General features: G+C 43.2%; 1 protein-coding gene across 1 annotated transcript in view; it reads right to left on the bottom strand.

The window, feature by feature from the left end:
- Positions 1 to 8,419: 8,419 nt before the first annotated feature.
- The window catches only part of epha8 (eph receptor A8), a 60,638-nt gene continuing 41,058 nt past the window's right edge, over positions 8,420 to 27,999 (bottom strand). The window contains exons 7-20 of the mRNA XM_068315337.1: positions 25,678 to 25,833; positions 25,089 to 25,508; positions 22,664 to 22,788; positions 20,362 to 20,524; positions 19,475 to 19,643; positions 17,969 to 18,036; positions 17,490 to 17,615; positions 16,326 to 16,511; positions 15,373 to 15,434; positions 14,572 to 14,781; positions 12,776 to 12,925; positions 11,404 to 11,594; positions 10,503 to 10,661; positions 8,420 to 9,441 (exon numbers count right to left, since the gene is read on the bottom strand). Coding sequence (XP_068171438.1) covers positions 9,327 to 9,441; positions 10,503 to 10,661; positions 11,404 to 11,594; positions 12,776 to 12,925; positions 14,572 to 14,781; positions 15,373 to 15,434; positions 16,326 to 16,511; positions 17,490 to 17,615; positions 17,969 to 18,036; positions 19,475 to 19,643; positions 20,362 to 20,524; positions 22,664 to 22,788; positions 25,089 to 25,508; positions 25,678 to 25,833 — 2,300 coding nt within the window. The 3' untranslated portion in view covers positions 8,420 to 9,326. The remainder of the gene's footprint in view (positions 9,442 to 10,502; positions 10,662 to 11,403; positions 11,595 to 12,775; positions 12,926 to 14,571; positions 14,782 to 15,372; positions 15,435 to 16,325; positions 16,512 to 17,489; positions 17,616 to 17,968; positions 18,037 to 19,474; positions 19,644 to 20,361; positions 20,525 to 22,663; positions 22,789 to 25,088; positions 25,509 to 25,677; positions 25,834 to 27,999) is intronic.

Below are 27,999 nucleotides of genomic sequence, written 5' to 3'. Positions count from 1 at the left end.
GTCTCAAAGTTTGCGCCTTGACCTCACCTCGGCAGCCGTTTGAACGATGGTTTTGCCCAGGTTCCATTTCCAACATCCTGTTTTTGTGAAGTGGGATTTTCTGCAGGTGTCATTGACACTCCAGGTGTCATTGTCTCCCGTTACCCCTAGATCAGCGGTCCCCAACCACTAATTCTCATTATTGTAATTATTATTATTTGATTGACTTGTTCAGCTTTTTATTGGAATTTTGTCCTACGTATTTCTGCTACGTCGAATGCACTGATTGTAAGTCGCAATATTTCAAAATAAACCTCATCAGTGCAGTCACTTCAATCGAGTTTTTAATGTAATTATTTCTTACAATTATTTCGTAAACAGAGATGTTGATTATCAATTTATGAAAAAAAAAAGTTTGTTTATTGTCTGTTGATGTCTGCATTTTACATAAAACCACTGCGGACGATTTATTATTAGACTACAGCCGTCCTGGTGTCGTTAACGATTATCGAGCAAATGATGACCGGTCCGTGAAAATATTGTTTGAGATGAAACCGGTTTGTGGCGCAAAACAGGTTGAGGACCACTGAACTATGGTTTATAAACTAACGTTAGTCTAGAGGCTAGCTGCTTTGGGACGTCTCGCCTTCGCCATCTGCAAACCGAAAACCTCCCTCCTCGGCAGAGGAAGTAAACAAGGACAGCAAAAAGAAGTGTAGTGTATCTCCTCCGTTGGGTTTGTTTGTTTGTCTCCTTCTCCATCCCCAAAGTTCTTGCTATCAACTCGCCCCGAAGCTGCCGTCAACTCCCATTTCCAACTTTTTCCCATGCTCTCTCTCTCTCTCCTCACCTCCAACCACATCTCCCTCCCGCCTTCCTCTCTGATTCAGCACTGCCCTGTTGGCTGTGTCGCGGGAAGCAAATTTATCATAGTCATTATCGCCGTGTTAATTCCAGCGCCTTATCCCACTAAATAAAGTGTGAGGTTTTTGTTTTTTTGTCTCTTTGTGCTGACATCCTCAGGCTGCCGTTGAATCCGGCTCATTTCTATCTTGCTCCACTTAGCATAGAAATGAACTCGATTTTTGGGGAACTAGCGCTAGCGTAGCTTGCATCAGCCCAATGCAAGCTAATAGGGGTATCAGTAGTTGTCTGTGTCGGAGAACATCAAAGTGAGCAATTCCCTCTGAACACAGAATCTGAGTGCATTCGGAGGGCAAAGCATGCAGAAACACTCCGGCGTGTGCACACACACACACACGCACACACACACATACACCGATTCGTGCACAAACGGGTGCATTCAGCGGGCATCGGGGGAAGTGGTGGGTTCTTGTTTTTTCACCTAGAATTTCCATATATGTTAATTCTCGTTATTGAGCAGAAAACAGCCAGTGGTGTGATGAAGTGATGAGCTGTCCTGGGCTGCAGGGAAAAAGGATAAACGGGGCTTGAAAACAGTAAAAAAAATATGTTTTCAGGGCTGTTGATTTAGCTCCCAAACACACAAACGCGCAAACACACACACACTTGATTTCCCCGCCATTGTCCGTGTTAGCGCTGATACGAACGACGCGTTTGATGTGGAGCATTGATGTGTCGACGACCAGCTTCATTTGATGTTGCTTCTGAAAAAAAAAAAAAAAAAAAAAACCTGCACGGGAACGGGGGGGGGGGGGGGGTCGCGATCCCATGACGTTTCAATCGTACTCCGAAACGGCGAAATGAACGTGGCTGATTTGGATCAAGCACCCGCTTCTGACCGGCTAACCGACGTAGCATCGGCGTTTGACTCGAGCGATAGCCGCGCCTTTATCTGCGCGTCGCCACCAAAAAAAAGAAAACACATCAGCGCTATCAAAGTAGTGTAATCATGTTTGGTGATGGACTTTTCTTTTTTTCCCCCCGCTCTTTTGTTGTAATTTGATTTGCTCTGTGAGTGGCCTCATTATCGTCTGAATAATGCATGTTTTCTGATTTCCGCTCGGTTATCCAATCCCTTTGGTGTTACAAAAACAAATGGGTTGAACAGATAGATGTTAATGTCTTCGACGTATATTTTTGTTCTAGTGGTGACCCGGTCAAATCCTTATTCCAACATAAAGAATTTAATTTAGGGTTGTTCAAACACAGCCTTCAGAGCACAGCGGTGGCAGATCAGCTCATAGAGGCGCCGGCTCTTATATACATGCAGGAGGGAGGAAGTGATAACGAGGCATAGGTGATACCAATCAGGGCTCGGCAGCCAATCACAGCGGCAGGCCGTGAAACACGATACCTGGGTAACAGGAAACTGGATTCACATGGAAATTTTGCACCCACTCTCCGCAACAGAAAACTGCTTTTGTGTTTTAGTGCACATGTGTCAAACTCAAGGCCCAGGGGCCAAATATGGCCCCCCACATCATTAAATGTGGCCCTCGAGAGAATAAAAAGTCATTGTCTAAATTTGACTGTGTCTATTTTGGCCCAATATGTCAATATAGTAACACAACATGGGGACATACTGACTGTCTCTTCATATAGCTGAGGTTGTACGTTAAATCATTTTTAATGTGGTTTATAGAGACAAATATCAAATGTACCAAAAAACTACAACTGTAATGTTTGTAGCTTGAATAACTAATATATTCAGATTTATTTAACTTAATTTAACTTAGTTATTTAGATGACATATATTGAGTTACATTTAGTGACATTTATAAGTTACATCTGGCTCTTTGGAGGACAGCCCTTATGCTGATGTGGCCCTCGGTTACAGTGATTGACACTCTTGTTTTGGTGCTTCCTGTAAATGAAAATGATGTTTTTTGGGGGGGGGGGACTGAAAAACGAGTACCGTCCTGCTGCTGGGAAAACGGGCAAAAAAATAAATAAAAAAATAGAAAACTCCTCTGATTAAGTTGTCTCCCAGATGCTTTGCACGCTGATCGGGAGGAGACCCGTAACAAACCGGAGGAAGCAGACTGTAGACTCAAGATGACCTGGGAACGCCTCGGGTTCCCCCAGGAACAGCTCAAGGCTGCCACTGGGAAGATGTTTGGACTAGATTAATTAGACTTGCTTTCGCTGCACCTTGAATGAATCCACGGGTAGAAAATGCCGCGTTAGGAGACGAAGGTCGACTTCGGTTCATCTCGGCGGAAGACGTCGACTCGTGTCCGGCGGCAAATCACCAAGAGCTAAATTTGTAAATAAATTACCCAATCATTAGTGTGGATTTTTACTTTTTTTTTTTTTACCAACAACCTTGTCTTGAAACCCTCCCTGTTGAGCATGTTGTGTGTTTCTATTTCCACATCTATTTTCTTAACCATTACACGACGTGAGAGCAACCCAAACAACTTCTGTCTAAGCTAGCTTCTCTGGGACCGTCAGGAGTTTATTCTCCGCGTTAGGAATTCTGTTTCATTGATTATCTCGACTCTCGTGCATCAAAACTCAATTCCAGTGAAGTTGCAGAAACCAAATGGATAGAGGATTGATCTTATAATCTAAATTTAACCCGCAGGATACCGAATATGATCCGGACGAGTCACTCGTGGAGGACATTGTTTTTTACGACGAGCGTCAGTCGTTTCTGACGTGATCTAAACGACTCTATAATTTCCTGGTGAGGTTTGCTAATTGAAAACCGCCAGGCGAACATGTGTTGTTTAATTCTAGGGAGAAATGCTGTCCAGCAGCAGACAGATTAAAATCTTTATGTAAATATAACGACTTAATGCAATTCATTATGAGCAAACACATGAATAATCGGACTTGTGCGGCTTTAAATCTGTTACCATGTGGCAAACATTTACGCAGTGATTAGTGTGCATACATAAGTTAGTTGGTAAACACTTATACTGACACTTGGAGCTTTTAGCTGAACAAAGTGTTCCACAAAGCTGCTTTTAACTGCTGGGGAAAAAAAAAGCGCTTCCTGTTTCTCTGAGGTGACCCGACCCGACCGCGTCCCCGTGACACAGCAGAGTCCTCAGCGCATTATTGAGGTTTAAACATGAGGAATATTTAAAATGTATTTATTCATTTTGTCAGCCTGTGTTTACCTCGTGATTTATAGATGGCCTATTTACAGAGCAGCACCATTAAGTTGTGAATATATGCATAATTTAATGGTGTTTGCACAGAAAACTAATTGTTAGTCTGCCCCTGACAAGTACGAAGAAGCTGGGGTTTTATCTTTTGCAGGTGTTGGAAACGGAAAGACAAATGGAGAGGATACAAAATCAAACTGAAGATCCTCACAGACTAAACACCCCCCAACAACGACATTCTGATCCTAAAGAATTCTTTGTCAGGCTTTTTGTCGCCAAACAAAGCCAGAACAAGCAGCAGCATCTCCACGCGGATGTGTTCATCAATCAGGTGACGGCGATCTGCGTGATCGAGTGTTCGTTCTCCAGTCGGAAGCTAGGAACGCCGGCTGATACCGATACTGAGAAAAGTAATGAAACAATGAAACGTTTCAGGATTCTACGACCAATGAGTTGCTTCTCATTTCCTACAAGGACACCTCTGGTGGTCGTGGATAAGATGTTAAGTCTGTTACAGAAGGGTCAGATCATTGAGATGCATCAAGCAGAGAAAACATCTAAGGAGACAGCAGGAACTAATAAAATTGTCCAACTGTCCAACGCATTATTAAAAACTATAGTGGGATTGGGATGTCATACATTGATTCGTTGTTGCCCTCCTCGAGTTTTGGGTCACCCCTTAGAATTCCGTTGCTTGTGTTTATTAAAATTGACTTTTCATTCTGAAATAAACACCTTGTGTTCGTTGGATTCCTGGTTCTGAGTCCGATCCTGACGTCCCGTCTTCTTCTGCGGTGTCCGACAGCGTCAGTCCAGATGTATCTCACTTCATTGATTAATACCCTCCCCCTGCTCTGATTGGTCCATCTTGACGGCACTCAGATCAGCGTCACCTGAGTGCTGAAGCTGTTTGTCTACCTGTTGCAACACTGCTGTCTGGATAATGCCTCCGCTGTCTGATGTGTAAAAAAATAAACACCCAAAACAATAGAAATCAGGTTAAACATCGCTAACCTCTCAGGGCCGACATCTTTTTTCAATATTTTCTTGTGGATGATGCACAAACTTTTGCTTTTTATTTTTAAAAAAAAAAAATTGCAGAGTGACCTCCCACGAAACTGGGAGCTTCAGGCTTTTTCAACAGTTTTCTTCTGAATGCAGAGTTTTCTTTGTGTACAAATCACATTTTGCTCGAGCGGTGGCAGGTCAATCCAATAAAACCCAGCAGGAGATGAATTTGCGTGACTTTTTCTTTTTTCTGTTGTCAGAAAAAAACAACAACAAGCATTTCGGACCAGCTGAAAGATATTTTCTGTTTCTTTTAGAGCGGTAAAAGCTAAAACTGCTCCTGAAGACAATCATCGCAAACTGTCAAGAGGATCCAGAGCGACTTCTTCTCACTTGGTTCATGGATTGTTTCCTGGAACATACAATGTCAGCTTTATGCATGCATTGTTCCAAGGTTCTTCACAAATACTTCATTATGACCGCACAGAGATTTACACAGATTTAAAAGCCGGTTAATGAATTTGTATTGTTGCTGTTTTTACGATAGACGCAATCTCCACAATAAATGCTCTGCTTTGCTTGCCGCTCCTGCGGCGTCGTGGACCTGCTGCAGGGCGATAAGGAAAACGGCGAACCCGCCGTCGCCACGGTCGGCTTTGTCCTCTCTTCGAGGGGGGAACCCAGGGACATCCGGGGGGACGGGGACGAGAAAGACGCAACCGAGGTCCAATCGGACTTACAAACAACATCACCATTGCGAATGTTTGCAATGAAGTCAATCAGGGGACGACGGAGATGGTCGACGGCGATGGGCGGAATGCTGCTTCGCCATAGGGGGACAGGGCCGGGGGGCTGATAATTGGGCGTGGGACTTTGTGGCAGCAAAGCAACACAGCTTTAGTAATGAGATTAATGATGTTGTGTTAGGTCTTGTTTCACCAAGGAGGGGATTATCTCCTAACAGCCCTCCTAAGGTGAAGGAAAGGACAATTACTCAGACACGGATTCATCGGGGCCCGTTCCCTATTCAGGCTGAGTTCGGAATGATGTTTTCAGAGGCGGGGTCGGGGCTCATTCCCACAGAACAAAAAAAAAGAAAAAAAAGAAAAGCAATTTACTCTAAAACTCAGAAACGAGCATTAAGGAAGTCAAAGTCAATCGTTTTCAACCTGGGGGGGTTTGGAGAGTGAGCGCTGCGGTGATGCGAAGTTCAAATCAGCTGCTGATCAAACACCTGAGGGTGAATTTAAATATGCTGTTTTTGTTTTTTTTGCATGTTAGCAACCAGACAGATAATTATGGGTTTTTTTTTTATCTGCAGGAAAATAAAGATTCTTTACAAAATGATCTTCGAACGGAGGTCGTTCGTTGAAGTGATGAGCCACTCCTCGGGCAAGTCCCCAGGAACACCCTCACCGGACGTGTGCTTACCGATTTGGATTCGCTAGTTGTCGCTACACAAACCAACGCTAAATATAATCAAAAAAGCATTATGGGTAATGTTTTACAAAGTGTTTTCCTGCAGATAACGACACTCCGATGGATGATCTTGAAAAAACTTTGAAGATGTTTCAGCCGATTTCCTTCATCGTCTTCGAGCTAGCCGCAAACCGCTAACTAGCATGTTTGGCTAACGTTTTTTTGTTTGAGTCGCAATCGTAACAAAAACACAAAACTGAACTGTTTAGTCATGATTGACACCTTAAATAATACATTTGATCCACATTTGGTACAAAAACATGAATCAATGGAGGCGTAAGACATCATAAGGCTGTTTGTTTTCAACAACTACATTTCCCATGAGGCTTAGAGTGTGCATAGATCAAAAGACAATAGGGACTGCTGCGCTCAGGCTCTCCATTATAAATGGGTAGAAAATCATGGTTGCAGTCAGACACAGACAAACGTTCCTTTATTGTGTATTTATGGACAGTTTGCACATTTATCATTAGCAACAAGGATGATTCATTAACTGTAATAAAATCTCTCAGAGTTGTATTATTTAAAAAAGAATAAAGAAAACAATTGAGCATGAATAAATAATGCAAATGTGAATAAATCTTTTTTTTTTTTTCCTGCCTTCCAGTGACTGAACTTCGCCGTGTGCGTTAAAAATCAAGTCATCGAGCAAAAAAAAACAAAACATGTCCTAACTTTATAAAATATGGGGTTTCAGTTCGAGTCCAGTGTCTTTAAAACCGTCTTAAAGAAAGGAGAATCTCCTGAAAGCAGTAGTGAAATGTCACTATGATACAGATTCAATAAAATATCATGAGGTTCTTCTCTAATAAAAACTGACATCAATCATCTAGAGGGAAAAACCTACCGAGGCGAACAAGAAAAGACATTCTCTTGATGGCACAGAGGGGATTTAACTTAGGGCGGATTTTATAATTCAATATAAACATTCCATTCGTGATCTTCTTCACCTCTTCTTCAACACTGAGGGAAAAACAGTGTAAACCCGTTAAACCAGAAGTAACACTTTATTTTACAGTCTGTGGAGCTCATCAGAACCGTATTCCCAGCATTCACACAGCCGTTGAGTCCAGATTTTGTAATGTTATTGCACCAGATAATATTAATTCTCTTTAAGATGAACGTTTGTAAATGCTAAGAGAACAAACATGCCCCCTCCCTGTAAAATAAACTCCGGTTAATAAACAGATTTTAAATTTTGGGTTGCAAGCTCCATTTTAGTTAATATACTAACAATTCTTACTTATCGGAACTTTTATAGACATTTAAAATACACAAACATTAGTAAATTTGGCAGTTTATCCTTAAGAATAAATTTAAATTTAAATTAACTGTCTATCCCTGTATAGCCAACACCGGCAGACACGTTAGGAGTCCTTGAGCAATTACCGGAGATATATATTTTTGCCTTCTTTAATACATATTTTTTCTCACAGATCCATTTAACTCCTTTTTTAATTAATATATGCAGCTTAAAATGACTTAAAAAAAAAAAAATCTAATTAACATTCTCCCGTTATACCCTTAGCTTAAACACTGGATAACGCAGCAGAAGCCAGAGCAGAGTGCAGCCAGTTAACATTCATGCCAGCTCCGCGAAAAAAAACCCAAAAAACAAAAAAAACAAAACAAATATTAACTGATTTTCGAGTCTGAATGTCGTATATTTCAAATATATTTTCAATACATGGGATTTTCTTTTTCAAAGACGTATGAAAACATTTTTGTACTCAGAAAGCAGAGGAAATAATTTTGGCAGGAAGCATCATTGTAATACTTAAGAAAACACATTTAAAATATAATATAATTATCAAATTCAAAAATATGCAAACTTGCTAAAATAATTTTAACTTTTTTTTTTTGGTGATATTATTCACCAGCTCATCACATTTAATATTAAAAAAAAAAAACCCAGATTTGAAATGTTTTCCAAATTGCACAAGAAATTCAACATTTTCAAACAACCGATATTATTTCTAATGAGAATTTAAAATTTATTGCTCTCACACTGATGGGAATTTTTTCAGCTGAGCGTTTTTTTCCTGTAAGAAATCATGTAAGGAGTTCAAACTGCGAAGCCTTCCACACAGAGATTGTAGAATAAAGTGCACTGTAACTGAAACAAACACATCGTCCACATACAGTAGTTGTGCGCTACGCAGCGTGGAGCTGGGCGGAGGGCTGCCGGGCTCTCCTGGGGTCATTCATCACGGTTGGACGGTGGAGAAATGTGCCTTTTGTTGGTTTTAATAGCCTGGGGTGAAATAGGTCTTCTCCACTCTGGAGAGGATCTGGCAACTCGGGTGAGCCCTATCTCACGTTCCTCCACTCTTCCTGACTCCAGCCTCGTTCCGGAACTTCGTTTTTTTTTTTTTTTTCCCGGAGCCGTTTCTTCAGGAGCGCCGACATCCTGGAAGTCCGCCCTCATCTTTAGCTATCGCCCGGTTCAGTAAAAATCATATTTCTCTGATAAATTCATGATCGATAAATTATCTTCTCTTTAAAAATTAAAATCATTTGTCGTAATTAAGGCAGTCTTTTCATTTTTATATCAAGACATTTAAACAAAAAACAAACAAAAAAATGCATTCAGATAAGAAAAGAGATTAAAGTTTGGACTTGTCCCGAAGAAATCATGTTTTTTCTTTTGCTCCAAAGCATTTTTGTTCTTCAATTTCTTGAGGGGGGGGGGAAAGTCTCGTAAAAAGTTCCCACGAAATGTCCCCCCCTTTAAATCAGATTTTTCAATTCCGTGGAGTCTCTTTTTCGGGCTTCAGTGGATTTCAGCAGAAAGGAAAAACCTCGTCGTCGTCGTCGGAGTTATACGTGCACCGAAGGCACGCTCTTGTTGAGGACCTGCGCCCTCATCAGCTGGACGCTGGTCATTATCTTTTTCTGGTGGCCCATCAGCGTGACCCCCAACCTTTGGATGTCCCTGCAACGCACACATATATACATATACATATACAAGCAAACCTTGGTTTTTGAACGCTTTAGACATCGAACAAATCGGAATTCGACCAAAGAATTCGGAATTTTTTTGTCTTAGAAGTCGAACAAAATTTGGAAAAGGCGAGAAAAGTCGAAAATGTCTCGGTAATGTGATTTTTATTTGAGTTTACTGTATTCCATAATTTTTCACTTAATTTGCGTTCCATGGCCATTGTTACGAGTTACGGTACCGTAAACTTCTGTCCAAAAGACGACGGTAACTCGTACCTTAGGCTAACCTGATTACGTCCATGTTTTTCTTTCTTCTTTCTCATGTTTGCTTCTTTCTTTTACATTTCGTTGATATGTCAACGATACATACAGGACATCATGAAATAACATATAATGTTGAAAAAAGGTCGTTTTCTAGCATCTTGGAATGAATTAAGACATTTTTCATTATTTGTAATGAGAAAAAATGTATTTGGAATTCGAACAAATCGCTATTCGAACAGCCTTCAGGAACCAACAAGGTTTACATGCATCATAGATTTCACTTGAATTCAATGTTTAAGCACACAACCCGTCTATTTTCAGCTACTTTTCGCAACGCGTGAACGAACGGATCTCCGACAGCATTGGATTTCACGTCAATCAGGGATCGGAATCCGCTCCCAACGACTCTTATTTTGTTCGTTATTTGATAGCGTTTGAAGATCCAGGCTGTGATTGGATGTCAGTTTTCATCTGAAGTTACCTCAAACTCATCCGGTCCCTCATTACAGGGACGATGATGGTCGTAAAGGACCTGATTGAAACAGACATCCCCTCCCCTCCTGACTGCGGGCTCTGATATAAAACTATTAAGGAGGGTTTATTGTGTTTGTGCCTGAGCTCAATGGGTGATTCTCATTAAAGTAACTGCAGAGCTGCTAATTAACAGAGATGAAGCTGCGCATCATTCAAACTCATTTTTACTCTTTTAAAACCTTTACGCACAACTTGAACGATCTCGTAACGCAGAAGCCGCACCTCCTGACCCCCCGACGGACTCCCATCGCTCACCCTTGGTTCATGCCTATGACGTGTCCCAGGGTGTGGTACCCCCCCACTGCGAAGTGCTCCTTGTATCGGCTCATCTTTATGGTGTCCAGCCAATCGTTGACTGAGTTACAGCTGCTGAAGTCCGGGACGGCTCTGTCCATCAGCTGGGGGCTGCTTAAACTGCAGACCGGAGAGAGATAGACGGGTGGAGACAAAGAGGGATAGAAGAGGGATGATGGATAAGAAGACAAAAAGATAAGTTGGGTGGAGGTGGACGGGAAAAAAAGCGTAGACGCGACTCCCAACAATGAGAAATAGGCAGGGCGACCGGGGGAGCGGGGGAACGGGGGCGGCTTTGAAATGAGGGAGCAGCCGAGGCAGAAAATCAATAGCAGTTAAAATGATAGAGAGGAGGCGACTGCTGCGGTTGCAGGATGGCTGCTTTGGGTAGATTAATACACCCTCTACCTTCGTTCCTCCACGCGCCGCCGCTTCTGTAGGACGCTGCCCGTGTGTGAGCGGAGCAATTTACGCAAGTCCGGCTCTTCAAAGCCGCGGGCATCCCCCCCTCCCACACACACACACACACACACACACCCCAACCGATCCCAGATTTACAAGGATCAATGTCAATATCGCAGCCGGTGCTTTTAGTTAACGCGCCGAGCATCTATCAGCGCCCGGATGATTGGAAAGCGAACACGACCGCTCCGTCGGAGAACTTTTTGAGGGAAACTCCAGGACTCGACTTTATCTCGCCGCGTCCGAACAGGAAGTAGCCGAGCAGCCCACCAACCAATTGTCCGGGAGCTTAATCCGGTAATCACACCAACCAATATTTGATTAACTGGTGGCGAGCTGTCGCGCCAAATTAAATCAAGACGGCTCAGCGTGCGTCGCAAATACACCCCCCCCCCCTCACCTGCAGAGGCTGTCCATAGACTTCAGGTTCTCCGGGTTGCGGATTAGCTTATCGAGAACGGTGACTATCTGGCAGAAGCGAGGCCTCTCGTTGCGATCCTTCTGCCAGCAGTCCAGCATGAGGGTGTGGAGAGCAGCGGGGCAGCCCATGGGGGCAGGAAGCCTGTAGCCCTCCTCCACGGATTTGATCACCTGCGCAGAGACGGGAGGAGAAGAAAAACATGATGGTAAAAAACAGCGAGCAAAGAAGAGACACATGGAAGAAAAACAATCGGACGATAAATTCGATCGGATGACGAAAACAACGTAAAAGGATTTTAATGGAGGTGTATTCAAAATACGGATCTACTGGAGAACCTCGAGACACGAGTCGTGTTTCAGGACACCACCGCTAGCTGGCGGATGGATACATCAGTGGAGACCATATCTCGTTCTTTACCACGTGTAGGCGGATGGATACATCAGTGAGACCGTATCTCGTTCTTTACCATGTATTGGCGGATGAATACGACATCAGTGAGACTATATCTCGTTCTTTACCACGTGTTGGCGGATGGATACGACATCAGTGAGACTGGATCTCGTGCTTTACCGCATGTAAGCGGATGGCTACATCAGTGAGACCGTATCTCGTTCTTTACCACGTGTTGGCGGATGGCTACGACATCAGTGAGACTATATCTCATTCTTTACCACGTGTAAGCAGATGGCTACATCAGTGAGACCGTATCTCGTTCTTTACCATGTATTGGCGGATGAATACGACATCAGTGAGACTATATCTCGTTCTTTACCACGTGTTGGCGGATGGATACGACATCAGTGAGACTGGATCTCGTGCTTTACCGCATGTAAGCGGATGGCTACATCAGTGAGACCGTATCTCGTTCTTTACCACGTGTTGGCGGATGGCTACGACATCAGTGAGACTATATCTCATTCTTTACCACGTGTAAGCAGATGGCTACATCAGTGAGACCGTATCTCGTTCTTTACCATGTGTTGGCGGATGGATACAGCATCAGTGAGACCGTATCTCGTTCTTTACCATGTGTTCGGGAATGGTACGACATCAGTGAGACCGGATCTCGTTCTGGTGACTTTTGCGTTTCTTTTCATTCTTTATGATTGTTTACGTCATAAATATAACTTATTAATAATTAATAATACACAGATAATATCTGTGTGTCTATTGGTTGATCCAGAAAAGTGTTTTTCTTTTATAATTTAGGGATATGGGGTTTATTTGCAAGGCTGTCACAAACTGAAATGGTTTCAGTTATTTTAAATGGGGAACTGTTTGACTCGTATCTGGAGGTTCTACTTTGCTCGAGGACGATGTTCTTTTGTCACACTAATGACGTAACGCTCACGTCTCTGTTGGTGAGGTTCCAGTACGGCCGCTCTCCGTACGATGTCACTTCCCACATGACCACCCCGTAGCTCCACACATCGCTGGAGGAGGAGAACTTCCTGTAGGCGATGGCCTCGGGGGCGGTCCAGCGGATCGGGATTTTCCCACCCTGCGGGGGAATCATTGAGAAGTTTACGACCGCGCGTCAGACAGTTTAAAAGGTTGAACAAGCTCCATGCTATACGACCAAAATGACAAGAGGCGCTGCGTGTCCTCCTCGGGGCTGATATATCGTCTCCGTCGGCGCCGTAAAGCTCCAGAAGCTGTTAAAAGCACATCAGCGAGCGCCGCCGCCGCCGCCGCGCCGGGGGACATGTTTCATCATTACCACCATCGCACACACTGTAGTTTATTCTGTAGCACTCATGATAAAAATATCACCGTCCTGCTTCCCCAAATACTCACCAGAGCATGAAGAGTGTATTAATCCACCGCTGAAAATAGTCCCTAATAAATGACTGATTTCCTCCCTGCAGAGTAATTCAGTAAACTAGCGTTGGACAGAATGAAAGAGGCGGCGCTGGGTTCGAATTTTGACGACAAGTAAAATGTTTTAAGTGAATAATTCAACTGTTATAAAATTCAATCTAAATTCAAACCTGGAGGTCCTTAGAATAAACATCACAAACAGACCTTCACAACTTTTGGTTGTTTCTGTCTATCTGATGGCTAAAAGGACGCACACGAAGGACGACTACCCTCTGGAACAAGGTAACGTCATGGAAACAGGCTAGTAAAATACATCCCAAAATGCAAAACGAAGCACTTTTCAGCACTAACAGCATAAAAATTAGTGATTAAACGAGTAACGGCGTCGGCGTCGGCGCGTGAGGAGGACAAGACGAGAATAGACCTGCAAATGTTGGCAAGTCTGTGAACTACTTACAAAATTGTTGATGTAAAACTGACACCTCGGTTGACAAACGACACTTCAGTCCTTAAACTAGAAAAAATCCTTCCCTGTGGAAAAGTAGACCCATCCTTAAACGACCCCCAAATTCACTCCTGGGGGCCCAGATTGGTTCCCACGGAAACAACAACCGACCACAGAACCTCATACTGAGACCATCATAAAAATGTCAAAGTCATTGTGAATTGTTGCAATTGATTGATTTTTTTTTGTGCACAATTGACGTGTGTTTACAGGAAATGGTGCAAAATCTTTTCAAAATAAGAGACCAACCACCACAAAGCGTGTGCTATTAGAGGTACGATCTTAAGCCCGAGTCCGAGCCTGACCCGACCCGAAATTCGGGCTTGGACCCGAAATCCTCCCGTGTTCTTCAGAGCAACTTCGCTTTGCAGGTTTTGCAGATGATGCAGGTTTATTCATCACATTAACACCATTCCAGGCACTGATGTGAAGCGCATTAATCTCCAGCCATTATCTCCCACTAATTTTGCCATGTGCCGTAATGATAATGTAGGTTCTGTAAAAATCATCAGGCACGATCGTTCCCCCTCAGAAAGTCTCTGATTCATGCAGCGTGTAATCAGATTACCGCCTCTAATCTGATTGCTGTTCCGCGGACACCTCACACCTCCATTCCCATCATGCAGCAGGTTTAATATCTGCTTGCACTTCAAAAGACAAACATTCCTTTTCATTCTAAATTGGTTGTACTGGTTCTCTCATCCTAAACTGAATGATTACGACATCGCCTGCTTTCCTGTTTGTGTGTGTGTGTGTGCGTGTGTGTGTGTGTGTGTGTGTGTGTGCGCTGCATCAATGCTTGCCTCGATGTGAAAACTCACACTGGTGGTGTATGCAGCGTCGGGGTCGTCCTCCAGCACTCGAGACAGGCCGAAGTCGGACACCTTACACACCAGGTTGCTGTTGACCAGGATGTTGCGGGCGGCGAGGTCTCGGTGGATGTAGCCCAGGTCGGACAGGTAGGTCATCCCGGCCGCGATGCCGCGCAGCAACCCCACCAGCTGGATGATGGTGAACTGGCCGTCGTGTCTCTGCAGGGAGGCAAAAAATTAAAAAATAGTGATAATTTGCGCAAATTCGTTAAGGGCAGATTGTAAAATATGATGGCGACGCCGTAGAAAAGACGAGGAGAGATTTTAATCAAGATATAGAGGAGAGAAACGATAAGAGGATCATTCACGACAGGGATTTGCTTTCAGGTAATTAGACAAAGCCTCGTCATACATGCGATGTTTGACAATGTCAAAGATAAACATGTTTGTTAAAAGTTTCTATGAGAGGGATTCAATGTTCAACGGTAGAAGTTCTATTTCAGAACATTTACAATCAAAAAAAACAAATAAATATGAGGCGTTATTACTTTGGAATAAGTAAAGAAAAAGTCTGAAAAAGTCTAAAGGAGTTATATTGTACTAGAATTCAGAAAATAGTCTCAAAATAGGTCTTTTAGAAATAAAATAGCTTAAAATCCCTGTGCAATATTTTTTTTTAAAAATAAATTTTTTTCACTTCAGATATACCTAAAAATAATAGATTCAAGATTCTTTCACCTAAAATGAGTCAGAAATGAGAATATTTTTCATTGAAAACACTGAAATACAAGCAGAAGCTTAAATACCAACCCTGAGGAAGGAATCCAGAGAGCCGTTCTCCATGTACTCTGTGATGATCATCGCCGGTTTGCCTTCAGAGGAGGCAAACAGGAGTTTTAAGACTCTTTAAAATACAAACCTTCATATCTACATGTGGTGTGTGGTCACTAGAAGCTCACACTGCATACGAAGAAAACCTTTTTGCACACAAAGCATTCAAATGAAGCCCAAACGGTGATGAGACGGCGCCATAAAGGAGTCGAAAACAAACAAACTCTAGTTATTATCTTTTGAAAGTCATTTTTCTCCACTCTGTGGGGTCTAATGGGCCGTGGAGTTCCATCGTCTCATATTAAGAGCTCCTCTAGCTTCTGAAACACAGGCTTGAGTCGTTGGCGTAAAAACTCTACACAGATGCCGCTATTAGCACCAAAGACGGACACAGCAGAACACCTCGAAAGGTCGAGATTTGAACCCGGAACCTTTATAAAAACGCTCGTTCAGAAACATTCTCGGCGAACCATAAAGGGTTTAGCTTTAAGGGTAAGTGGTAAATGAGTTTGAAGGTATTTAAATGCTGGAATATGTCTGAAAAGAGGTGAGCAGACCTGTAAAAACTTTGCTATTTTGCTAAAAAAAAAAAAAAAAAAAAACCCCTCCGTGTTGTAATCGTCTCGAGGGATCTGAGCTCCCTGCTATTTGGGCCATTTTCCTAAATGTTATCCCGTCTCTTCACGAGCGTGGAGCTACTTGAAGAACGCTACTTGAGCCCACCTCAGCCATTAGCTGGCTTCCGCCAATTGCGAAAAATGATGGGATGAAGTTAACGAACATCTCTAAAACAGGAAGTCCATGTGGAATTACGCCTGAAGCCTCTGGCAGGCATGAACATTTTTGTTCCACGCTAACAACGTTTCAGTCCCGAACCACATCTTTGAGGCGAGAACTGCTTCATGCTAAGATGTAGCTTAGCGTCACCGTACTGTGAGTAACCACTCCCTCCAGGCGGATGACGTTGGGATGGTCGAACTGGGCCATGATGGACGCCTCGGCCAGGAAGTCCCTCTTCTGCTTGTCGGTGTACCCCGCCTTCAGGGTCTTCAGGGCCACCGGGATGTCCCTCTTCCCGGGGAGTCTCATCCGACCGTAACACACCTCTCCGAACTCCCCTGGACACCAACCAACAGGAAACATTCGTCTTTGTACCGTGTTAGCGTTCACTTCCAACGCCAATGAAGCTCTACTATCGACCACCTGTTACAGGTGTAATATTAGTCATGTGATCACAGTAATATCCTGAGATACCAGCTGCTCCACACACAAGATATTTGAGATACGAGTTGTGGCTTTGTCCATATTTTGGTTTGATATATGAGTAAAATTTAAGATAAGAGTCGTGTTCTAGTCGGTGGATGCGTACATCAGTGAGACTGTATCTCGTTCTTTACCACGTGTTGGCGGAGGGATACAACATCAGTGAGACCGGATCTCGTTGTCGTTGGTGGAATACAGACGTGACCCGTGTGTTCTCGTGACTTTTGTGTTTCTTTTCATTCTTTTTCATTGTTTATGTGACAAAAGATATAATTAATTATACACAAGTAAAGTCTACATTTCTATTAGTTGATAAAAATGTTTCATTTTCCAGAATTTAGGTGATTTGTAGCATTTTTTTTTTTTTTTTAACATTTTAACGGATTTTAAAGAGGAAAATTTGTTTGACTTATGAGCATCAATCATAAAATGAATTAAACTCGCATCTCGAGTTCTTTCTGTCTTATTGGTGATAGTTGTTAATGTGCTCAGCTACAAAAAACCCTTAATTATCCATTAACCTCTATTATATTAACTATGACTTTGTGTGATGGCTGTTATTTGTCACCTGTGGTTGTACAGGACACTCGTCTAACACGTTGTAGCGTTCAGCACACACAGATTTTTAGTATTCATCGGCCGTCCGCGCCGCTTTGACTGACAGTCAAAGGCGACGCTCTGATTCCACTGTGCCCTCCTCCTCTCTGCTGCACACCACAGCCTTTACACCGGCCAGTGATTTTAAGTTAGCTCAGTCAATGATTCCCACCATCTATGTGTGTGTGTGTGTGTGTGTGTGTGTGTGTGAGTGCGCATAAGTTCATGGATTTTACCTGAACCAATGATTTTCTCTATTTTGATCCTGGAAGCTTCAATTTCTCGGGCAAACTCGTGGACCGCCTGGCAGGGGTCCTCGTATGTGTGCGGGTCGATATAGAACCTTGCGTCCGGGAATGACACTGAGATAAACAACATTAGCATTTGGTCACATATCGGAGAAGGAGAGAACATCACATCTGAGCCCCCCCCCACCCCCGTGTCGCCGGAGTGTGTGTGTGTGTGGGGGGGGGGGGGGGAAACGTGGTGTAAGGAAAAGAACGACTCACGGATGGAAAGAGGGGGAGGGATAAATAATGCAGACAATATGGCCCGTTTGCTCCGGTAATCACTCAGAGCACCGTGACAATTGTTTGCTCCGAGGATGAACTTTATTACACCGGGATGAAAATGCGACCCCCGCCCACCCCACCCCCCTCTGAGGAATGTGATCTAATCTATTACTGGTAATAATTGAGCAATGGGACAAACATACCGTGGCCGTTCTGGTAATGCATCTTCTCTTCGTCAGAGTCCTGGAAGGCTTTACTGTAGCCGCAGTGTCTACACACACACACACACACACACACACACACACACACACACACACACACACACACACACACACACGCATACATGCACACACATAAACATACGGTGGGATGAATCGCCAAAAGTCTGAGCTATCACACTCTAAACACAGCTCATATGATATAAACCAAATAACAAGAAATAACAGGAAATAACATTCTAGACCGCCTGTGTCAAACTCAAGGCCCGGGGGCCGAATGTGGCCCCCCCACACATCATTTTATGTGGCCCGCAGAGAGCATAAAAAGTCAAAGTATCTAAAATACAGGTCAAAAGTGTGCTTTGACAAAAACTACATTTCCCACAATGCAATAATTCAGCCCATCTTAATTATGATGTTATTTTTCTTTATTCACTGATAGTTTGATCCTTGATTGATGGAGTTCTGGGGGTTTAATAACCCGACAAATTATAAGGATTTATGTTATAACAGAGAAACAAACATATTTTTTCTGTGTAACTGTAACGTTTGTGACTCGAATAAGTAATAAATTCATAGTTATTTAACATTAAAGATAGTTACATTTATTTTAAATTACATTTAGTTACATTTATAAGTTTCATCCGGACAACCTGGATCTTCCTGTTGCTTGGGTTACCAAGGGCAACAAGGAAAGATGTCAGGATGTTAAAAGTTTGATTTTAATAATTAATTTTACTCAATAACGGTTATAAACGTGTCAAGAAAGTTGTGAAACTTGCGCCGTATCTAAAATGCTATGGAACCATCAGAACCCTGAACTGGACCCGGGTTCCCATCAACAGCATTCGGCGCCGTTAGAGGACAAAGTAGAGGACCTTCATTTTCCATCATCCATTTCAGCAGCTTTAAACATAGCGATGACATTTCAGTCATTACTGCATAATTTTGCCTGGATAACATTTTTAAACCCTCTAATGATTTTTTTTTCTCCCCCTCCTCAAACACAAAGGGTATTAAAACCTTCACTTCCATTGAAGTATGAATTAATTAAGGGCGGCGAAATTAATTATTCTTTGCAGTCGTAGAGAGATGTAAGTTGAGGACATCAAAGGGGGAGGACGGGATGGATGATGGGAAGTCTGAACGTTTGGCTCACAAAGTAGTGGACATGAATCGATGTAATTAAAACCACAATGGAAATTATGAATTAGGAAATAAGCCAAATAAGGTTAAATCATTAGCTTTCAAAGTTCCTCTTTACTCGTTAATAATGATAAAAAATATCATGCGTATTATTTTTACACTCCAGCATTTGGAAAGTTTCAACATCCTACGATTTCCTTCTGAAACTCAAGCATGCTTCCTCATTTTTGTAATTACAATTTTTTTTTTCCTTCAAAAAATCAAAAAGAAATGCGGCTCGCCGTAGCTTTTGATCGTACCATGGCAACATCATCACAACAGATTTTGATCATTTTCTCATCACACAATAGTAGTAGTAGTGTAAGAAAGTGTTCCACACACAGCAGCGATGGGTAGTGTGGTAAAGTGTAGCCTTGCCGTTTCCTGCAGATGACGATGGCCAGGAAGGTGACGAGGGCGGTCAGGAGGGCGATGCAGATCCAGATGATGCTCATGGTGTTGTAGCGCAGAGGAGCTGAAAACACACACACACACACACACATACACACACAAAACACTGTCACGAAACAGACGACGTTCGCAGCTTCAAAGATTCCCCGTGTTTAAGCGTTCTTTTAACCTACTAAACGCATTGACGGCTGAGATGACATCAGCGTTCGCGGTCGGGGTAACTGGACGGAAACGGCTCCGCGGTACGTTTTTCATAAAGTTGAGGACTTATCGATCGCTCAGCGTGTTGTCCGCTGGGATCTGTGCACTCCTCTTGTTTTCAGACGCTGCAAATGAATCAGTATCGAGAGTCGCGGCCCAGTGAGCAGCAGAATGAAGGGAGAGTGTTAGTCAATGGAACAGGCGGGAGGTTTGGCTTCGAGGGTCGAGAGTCTTCTCTGACAAAACGCCCTATTAGGAAGGAAAAACGCTGTCGTAAAACTCCCCTTCTTTTTTAAAATAACAGAAGCCGGTGTTGACTCGCCTCAGGTGGGCAGACTCCTGGCGACCTCTACCCTGCCCATCGTTGGGCAGGTTGAAGTCGGGATGGGTTGAGGTTTAGCTGGCATTGGGGTGATAGTCTAACGAAATACTATTGACCTGGCCGGTACCCAAACCCAAGACCGCACCATTGTTCTGTCTCTTCACAGAACGGACCGTTTCCATGCTGCTGTATTAGATAACAAATCTACACAAGCGTTACTATGTAGGACTGCAGAATGGAGGTTTTCAGCGACACACACCTGCTTTCCCCGTCTGGATCTCCACGTTCTGGCTAAAGCGTCCGCAGCCGGCCGACGTCCGGGCTCGCACCTGAAAGATGTACTTGGTGCCCGGCTTCAGCCCCGACACCCGGGCGCTGGTGTTTCTAGACTTCAGCGTCGAGTAGCTGTGCTCTTCATTATCCTGTGAAAGAAAAGTCCACAACGAACAATAAGACCTGAGAAGAGATTGTCAGCTCATGAGCTCGCTGCATTTCTCGATAAAAATGCATTATAAGCACTGCAGCCCCATAAGATTATGGATGAAAATAAAATGAATAACAGAATGCATTTATTTGGGCTTGCAGCTCAGGTTAGGGTTAGCCAAATAAACAGCGATTAACAAATCCCATCCCTGATGCCAAAAGGGAGTTTTATTGTGATTGAGCCTCCTTTGAGAGTCCTACACGGACACCGCCTTGTGTCACATGGAGGTAATCTGGAGTTTTGTGGAAGCATCGATACCCAGTTTCTGTTGGGAGAGGGATGTGCCCACAAGTATTTATAGGCATTAGCATCATTTCCCTCCAGTGGATTAATATCTGAATACCTGCTGACAACAGCAGTATTGATTTGTGTGACTCCAAAGGGGGGGCAGTCGCGATGCATATCTTACCCGTCTTCTTTTATCAATTATCTGGATAGTTTGGAAACCAACTGCAGCACAGAAGAACATCCAGGACCAGAAATGTCTAATTGATGTAAAAAAAAAACATTAGCTCAACGGTAATAATCTAATATAATCCTATAAAACGGAGCGCCTCACCCGCACCTGTTTAGAATGAAAATCTATTTTTGGCTATTTGATCGTTTATTTAGCTTCTATTCATCATGTATTAGCTTCACTAGCATACGTGTTTGTTTTAGTATGGAAGAAACTTGGACATAACCATATTTCTAAGATGTTTCTCATGTATATACGTTTGATAAGCGTCTGAATTCACCTGCTGATGCTGATAAAATAAATAAAAACGGTTGTTAGGAGTTATTTGAATACAAATCAGAAGTCTGAAACAACAAGAATAGGGGAGGTACAGGAGATCATGCTAGACCGTAAATTATAAATGCCAGTCAAATATAATTGACAGGTAATTACCTCAGATATCTTTTGATGTATTTCTATCAGCCAGAATAATACAGGAAGGCTTTGAGGGCTGTTTGTCTTATTTTCATGTTTCCCTTTGAATAATAGCTTCATCTATGACGCATCATTTGTTCAAAACGTAAATTTCTGCAACTTATTACACCTCCTCTGCCTCGTGCAAAAAGTTTTCTTTTTTTTGGCTCAAATGAAGACGCGTTTATTGTTCTGAAAGAATGCGTTCTGCGCTCGACTGACAATTAAGCTAATCATAATCATTAGCGTTATCGCCGTCCTCGCCTTGCTGCTGGATCTTAATTCAAAGATACTTTGTCAGCATGGAGGAACAATAAGTTTAAAAAATAATAATAGGAGCCTCCAAGAAAGGGGGGGATTGTTGAATCACTCGTGTGTCCGTAGAAAGGGAAGAAGGGCCAGGTGAAATAAGTTGTTCGTCTTCATTATTGGCCTCCGCGGGTTCGCAAACGCTGCTGGCCTCGCCGTGACTCGTTTGTGACGGTAGCGCGGGAACGTCAAGCAAACACACTGCTGACTTGTCCACTTGAAACCCCTGAGCGAGGCCAGATTAAGACATCGTCTGCTAGAGACGAGCTAATCCTTCAGCGCTCCTGCCCGTTCAGCAATGAGACCGCCTGTTCCCAGGCTGCCCCCCCCACCACCACCACCACCACCCTGCAATTAGTTGATTCCTATCATCGAGCACTCTTCGACATACTCGCCCAAACACACCAAGAACGTGCGACACACACACACTTGCAGCAATTAGCTTGTTGCGAGGCTCACGCGCCCGCCAGCCGCTTGCTGTCACTGTCACTTTTGCTAAGTTGGAATCTACACCGTCTCATCCTCGCGCTCGCACTCCCTCTCTCGACCCCCATTTCCTTTCAATTAGCCGAGCTGCCAGCAGGATCTTTTTCTTGGATTAAGTTATCCCAAGTCTATCCAACCGCCGCTCCTCTTGCATTCACAATATCTTGGCTCGGCTGAGTCGCAGCTCTTTGAAGACAATGAGCTTCTGATCTGCAGGTAAAGCAAAGACTGTCGTTCCTCTTCCTCCCAATGTCTTCATGTTTGTTGTTGTTGAAAAATAAATAGAATGCATTGACGTGACTTCATAAAAAATGACTGCAGTGTTTGGGTTTCTGCTGTTTTATGGTACCGGTAAAGCGTTTAGTGGAATACCTTCTCGTAGTATTTGATGTCGTACTCCAGGATGACTCCGTTGGGTTGGTTGGGTTCGTGCCACAGCAGGGTCACGCTGTTCTGGCTGGTATTCTCCTGCCGGATCGCTAACACTTCAGACGGAGCTGCACATCAGACAGCAGAGATAAGGACTTTATTGATGATATCAATGATATGTTATAAATGTATGGCACCAATGGTCTCAAGAACCGATGGTCTCGACGGCTGCATTGGATCAGACAGACTGTTAAAAAGGTCTGACAGAAGTCATCCAGGTTTGAGGATTGAACAACACAACAAAATCCAGGGGATTTAACTTATTTTTCATATTTTTTACAATTCCGCAATAATTGCCTGGGAAGATAAAACGTTGCCTGAGGCAAAGCTGAAGTTCTGATCCAATATTTCCCGAAACAGCGCCAAGCATTGTCGAAGCATATGTGTTGGATTTAGCAACTGTTCCAACAAAGACGTAGAGCAAGATGGAAATACTGGATTCAAACCTGTTTTTTGTCTTTGGCAAACATTTTACAATGTGGAGAAACAAGAAAACTTTGTAAGGTCCTGGTAGTCTTTGGCTTGCAGTGCGTAAAGTACCATATGTGACCAAAGTGGGCCCCATTTGAAGTTGGTGTGGTTCACTTCCTGTACGATGATGACCACACTGAACTCTTGTCTGTCCAATACTTTATTTTGGATTCACATTTTCTACTTCAACTCTCTGGTCTACTGGAATGCGAGTTCTTCGCTACTGGCAGCACCAAAAAGTTCTAACTTTTAACTTTAACCTGAAGGCACCTGAGATCCAATTGGTGCCAACTATCACCACCAAGCTGGATAAGGATAATAGTCTCCAGAGTCTAGATAGAGTCTGCTCATTTTCTTGTTTTTAGAGTTGTTACGGAATGAAAAAAGGTCGGGTTAGATGAGAATAGTTTGCTGACAGATGCAGCCACTCCAGCTAGTCCCTGGAAATGACGACCTTTATTTCATTATCAGCACAAAATGATGCTGAGACAGCACATTTCTTTTAAAGATTGGTATTTTTTGAGCTATTTGCTAAATTGACAGTAAGTCAGACAGCAAACGATGAACAGACAGATATGTGATGAAGGGCTAAAATTGGATTGAAACTGAAATGATGCTGCTGCATCCAAGATGCCCAAAGGCCATTTGTCTGATAGCAGTAAATGAAGGTTGGATTTGAACTCAGAACATTTACGAATGACGCCGCTGACGGACTTAAATGCTGTTAAGTTGACGGTTGCAGTTATGGGATAGACTAGATAATGACCTTCTATCATGTTTACATATACAGCAATGACTTTTAAACATCGCTATCAATAAATTAATGAAGGAGCCCCACCCACAGTGGGTGGGTGGCAGAGCAGTAAATGAGACTGGTACCGGGGTCAAGAGTAATTTAAAGGCAGCAAACTGTATGTGATCAGGCTGCAATGCTGTTTTCATAAAAAAAACTTTTTAAAAAAAAGTAACTCACTTATGAAAATATTTGAAGTACTTTTCCAGGGAAACAAGATTGATTATGAGATTAATTTTTGAACAAAAACGTTTCAATGCTGAATTATTATATCCTTAAATTAACTTCAAGGAGAGAGCTATGAACTGCTGGTTGAGCTACATTGCTTTTAACAAGAAAGAGAGAGAGCAGCAAACTCCACTTGCCTCAACAGAAATGGTCCAATTTTAAGTGTTTTAAGTGTGTACAGGCAGGATGGAACGGGTGGAGAAAAGTGAAGGTAGTTGGTGTGAGAGAAGAGGATGCAGAAGACAGGGTTGGATGGAGGCAAGTGATTGGCTGTGGCGACCCCTGAAGGGAAAAGCCCAAAGAAAAGCCAAAGAAGTCCGACTCACAGGTACCCCGACTCTCAGTTTACAGGACTTAAAAGGTCTGGCGGGAACAACTCGGCACCAGATACCAGAACACAACTTCAGGATTCGTACGCCAAAGAGTCAAGAGCTGTTCTAGGGTAACAGGGGAACCTACACAATCTTTAGCATCTGGATATAATGACTGATCAGTATAGATGCTTAAGGATGAACTGCTAGACCAATGCTGAACCTACAATATAGTTCATTGTGATTCAAAATGGAAATATATCCAGAATAATAAGCACACTTCATTGAAGTTCTTAGTGCAACACGTCCTGTTTGACTGATGTAATGTTATCTCTACAAACTAATTCTCCTTGAGAGTATATGAAACTTGATTCATTATCGTGAGTTATTTTTCTGAGCAGCACTGAAATGATATTCCAGGAACCATAGAAACAAAAACAGAACCAAGGACAGGGGACACACATTAAGTTCCAGGTGATTAAGTTCTATAATGGAAATATTTGTTCCGCGACACGCACTGAAGCCTTCATTGTGAGGAACTGTATTCCACTGCTCAGAATCCTACCTGCCTGGTTGGTTGTGATGTTGACCAGGGCGTAAGGCGACGGCTCGTTGCTCAGGGGCGTCACTGCATTCGTGGCCAGGATGCGGAAAGAGTAGTTGGTGTGCGCCACCAGGTTGAGCACCGTCACCCATGGCTCAGTCAACCCGGTTTGACGCGGGATGAATCGAACCGCCACGGAACCCAATCGCTCCACCATCCCTCCTCCACCGGCCCCAATACTAGCCCCGGTCTTCCCTCCACTCGCACCTCCCGGGGAAGAATCGCAATTCTCGCATGGCCCTCCTTCCCCCGAGCATTTCAGACACACCACGCCATACTGCAGGTCGCTGCGACCTCCGGTGTCCATCGGGCGATCCCATTCTAAGTTCACGGAGGTCCCGTTGACGGAGGAGATGATGCTGACCGGAGCAGACGGAGGACCTGGACAAGAGAAAGACGGAAGACTTGGTTCAAACCCAACTTTGATTATAGTCTCTAAAAAGAGAAAAAGGGATTTTGAGGCAAACACGTCTTCGACACGTGATTCGTGTTGGGTGCACGTGAGTGATTTCTTGCCTATGGGATTAGGCGATCTTGTGTTTGTGCTTACGGGAACATGGCGCTGCCGGCGGGTCATCAGTCGCTCGATAGTAGTCGGAGTCGCAGGGGCAGGAAAGGGCAGCTCTGGTCTCAGAGTGGCTGTGCTGAGGACATTTACCACACAGGCCATCGCCAGCCATCGGCTTATAGAATCCCGCCTCGCAGGCTGCAGATAGTGAGACACAGAATAAGTAGAGTAAACAGACGGCTTGCGAGGGAAAAGGGAAAGAGCTCTGCACTCCCATCATCGCTCAGACATGATAAAATTGAGAGAGTGCAGCCAAACCACACACGGTATAGAAACCGTACAGCGAGATTCGTACATCGGCATGGCTTCAACTTCTGCAAAACTGTGTCATCTCCTCCAAAGCACTAATTTAAAGACATAATTCTCCCATCCCCCCCTTTCCCTGCTTCAAATCTATGTATAATTACAGGGCTTGTAACTGCAGAGACTCCGGAGCAGGGGAGATGAAAGACGGTCTTCTCTCTGCTCAGATTTGGGCTGAAAAGGCTCTGAACTGTTGATACTCCCAGCGAGACCCTCAGAATCCAGACCGTGTTTCAACCATATTCAGCTCCTCTGATACATATTCACTTTTAACTCTGCGCTGATTAATAATGGAAGGGGCTGTGATAAATATATTCTGTTTCCATGCGGTTAATAGGCTTCTGCTATGCTAAATGGGGCAGGGGTAAATTCCTCACATTTGCGTGCACGCGCTCCTTCGCTCGTCCTCACAGGGTAATTTATACTCCGGCCTGAACGCCGGCTGTTGCTTTACGGGTGCAGTGTTCTCTAAAAAATTTACTTGTTAAATTTATGGTCAGATGTTTAGACTTCAAAGGTTCTTGCAGGAACCATGAAATTGGATAAGCGACATGGGTGAATTGATGACAAAAAAGACGAGTGAGAATATATTCTGGATTATTGCCCGAGACACAACTTTCTTATGCTTTCCGCCTCCAGGGTTACGGATAAGTCGCAAACGTATCCGATCCATCGCTAACTTACCACCTGAGAACGAAACCGTGTTGTTTTTTAGCATTCTACAGCAAAAACCATCTATAGAGTAAATAAGATCCGACACATGGATTGGAAATAGAAATGAAAGAAAATAAAGAAAACGGCTTTCATTCTGTGCTCTGAAATTAAAATACAGCGTATATACAATGTACCAGCATTCTATTGGCTGACGGCATCCAGAAGTGCGCTTCGTTCCGTGAGTCTCACGTTAGACACAAAAGTACTTTAAACAGTCTATCGGAGTGTAGGAAAAGGAAATACCGACAGAAGGTGGTTTAATATCAATATGGGGAGGGTTCATAAATGTTTAAATTACCGTAAAATACAGGCAAACCTCGATTTCCGACCACAATTCGTTCCGGAAGGCTGTTCGAATAGCGATTTGTTAGAATTCCAAATACATTTTTCCCATTACAAATAATGTAAATGGTCTTAATCCGTTCCAAGACGCTAGAAAAATATCTTTTTTACAACATAATATGTTATTTCATAATGTCATTTATATATCAAAATGTATAGTAATGAAACATATCAGAGAAATGTAAAAGAAAGACGCAAACACGTTTGTTCAATGTCTAAAGCGTTCAAAAACCAAGGTTTGCTTGTAATAAAATAAATGGTTCGTCTCTATATCACGGAATTCGTTATACGCGTTTGGTTCCCGGAACGCATTAACCATGAGTAACAAGGGCGCACTGTACGCATAAATTTACTCCTGGGAGGAATATTTTTTTGACTCATTTGATTAAAACGGGAACTTTTCTCCTCTCATTCATAACAGGAAGGGAATCTGCGGTGTAAAGGTGACCCTGAAGCCTCACGCTGTTAAACAGATTGTTTACAACCGACTTTAATACCTTAAATCACCATCGACCTCCTTAATGATCTCAGACAGAAGAACAATCGGAGGTTTCGGCGCCGTTTTGTCTCCGCCTCTCCTGACTTTGGTTGTTCTTTTAGATTCAACATAACTACAAGCCTCCACAACCATATACACACGGCAAGGGGTCATGAAACTACAGCATGGTAAGGAATATTATGGTCTGCCTTTGATCGACTCCTCTTCTAATCCTAATCCTCTACTTATATACATTAAAAATATTCCAGTTTTCATCTTATGAACAATGCTACAGCCTTTTTTAAAAAAAGGAAACAGTCTGTTCTTTGTATGGAGGCTGTAGGGAAGTTAATTATACAAAATTGTTTCATATGGAGACTTTGTGAAAAGGCTTTTGTGACCGCTTTCTGCAGACGGCGGGAGGTTCCTGGTGATTAACCCACATCTGAGTTCGTGATACAGCAAAG

This window comes from Antennarius striatus, chromosome 5, assembly GCF_040054535.1.
Source record: "Antennarius striatus isolate MH-2024 chromosome 5, ASM4005453v1, whole genome shotgun sequence".
Taxonomy (NCBI): Eukaryota; Metazoa; Chordata; class Actinopteri; order Lophiiformes; family Antennariidae; genus Antennarius; species Antennarius striatus.
This window is presented reverse-complemented; position numbering and strand designations above follow the sequence as displayed.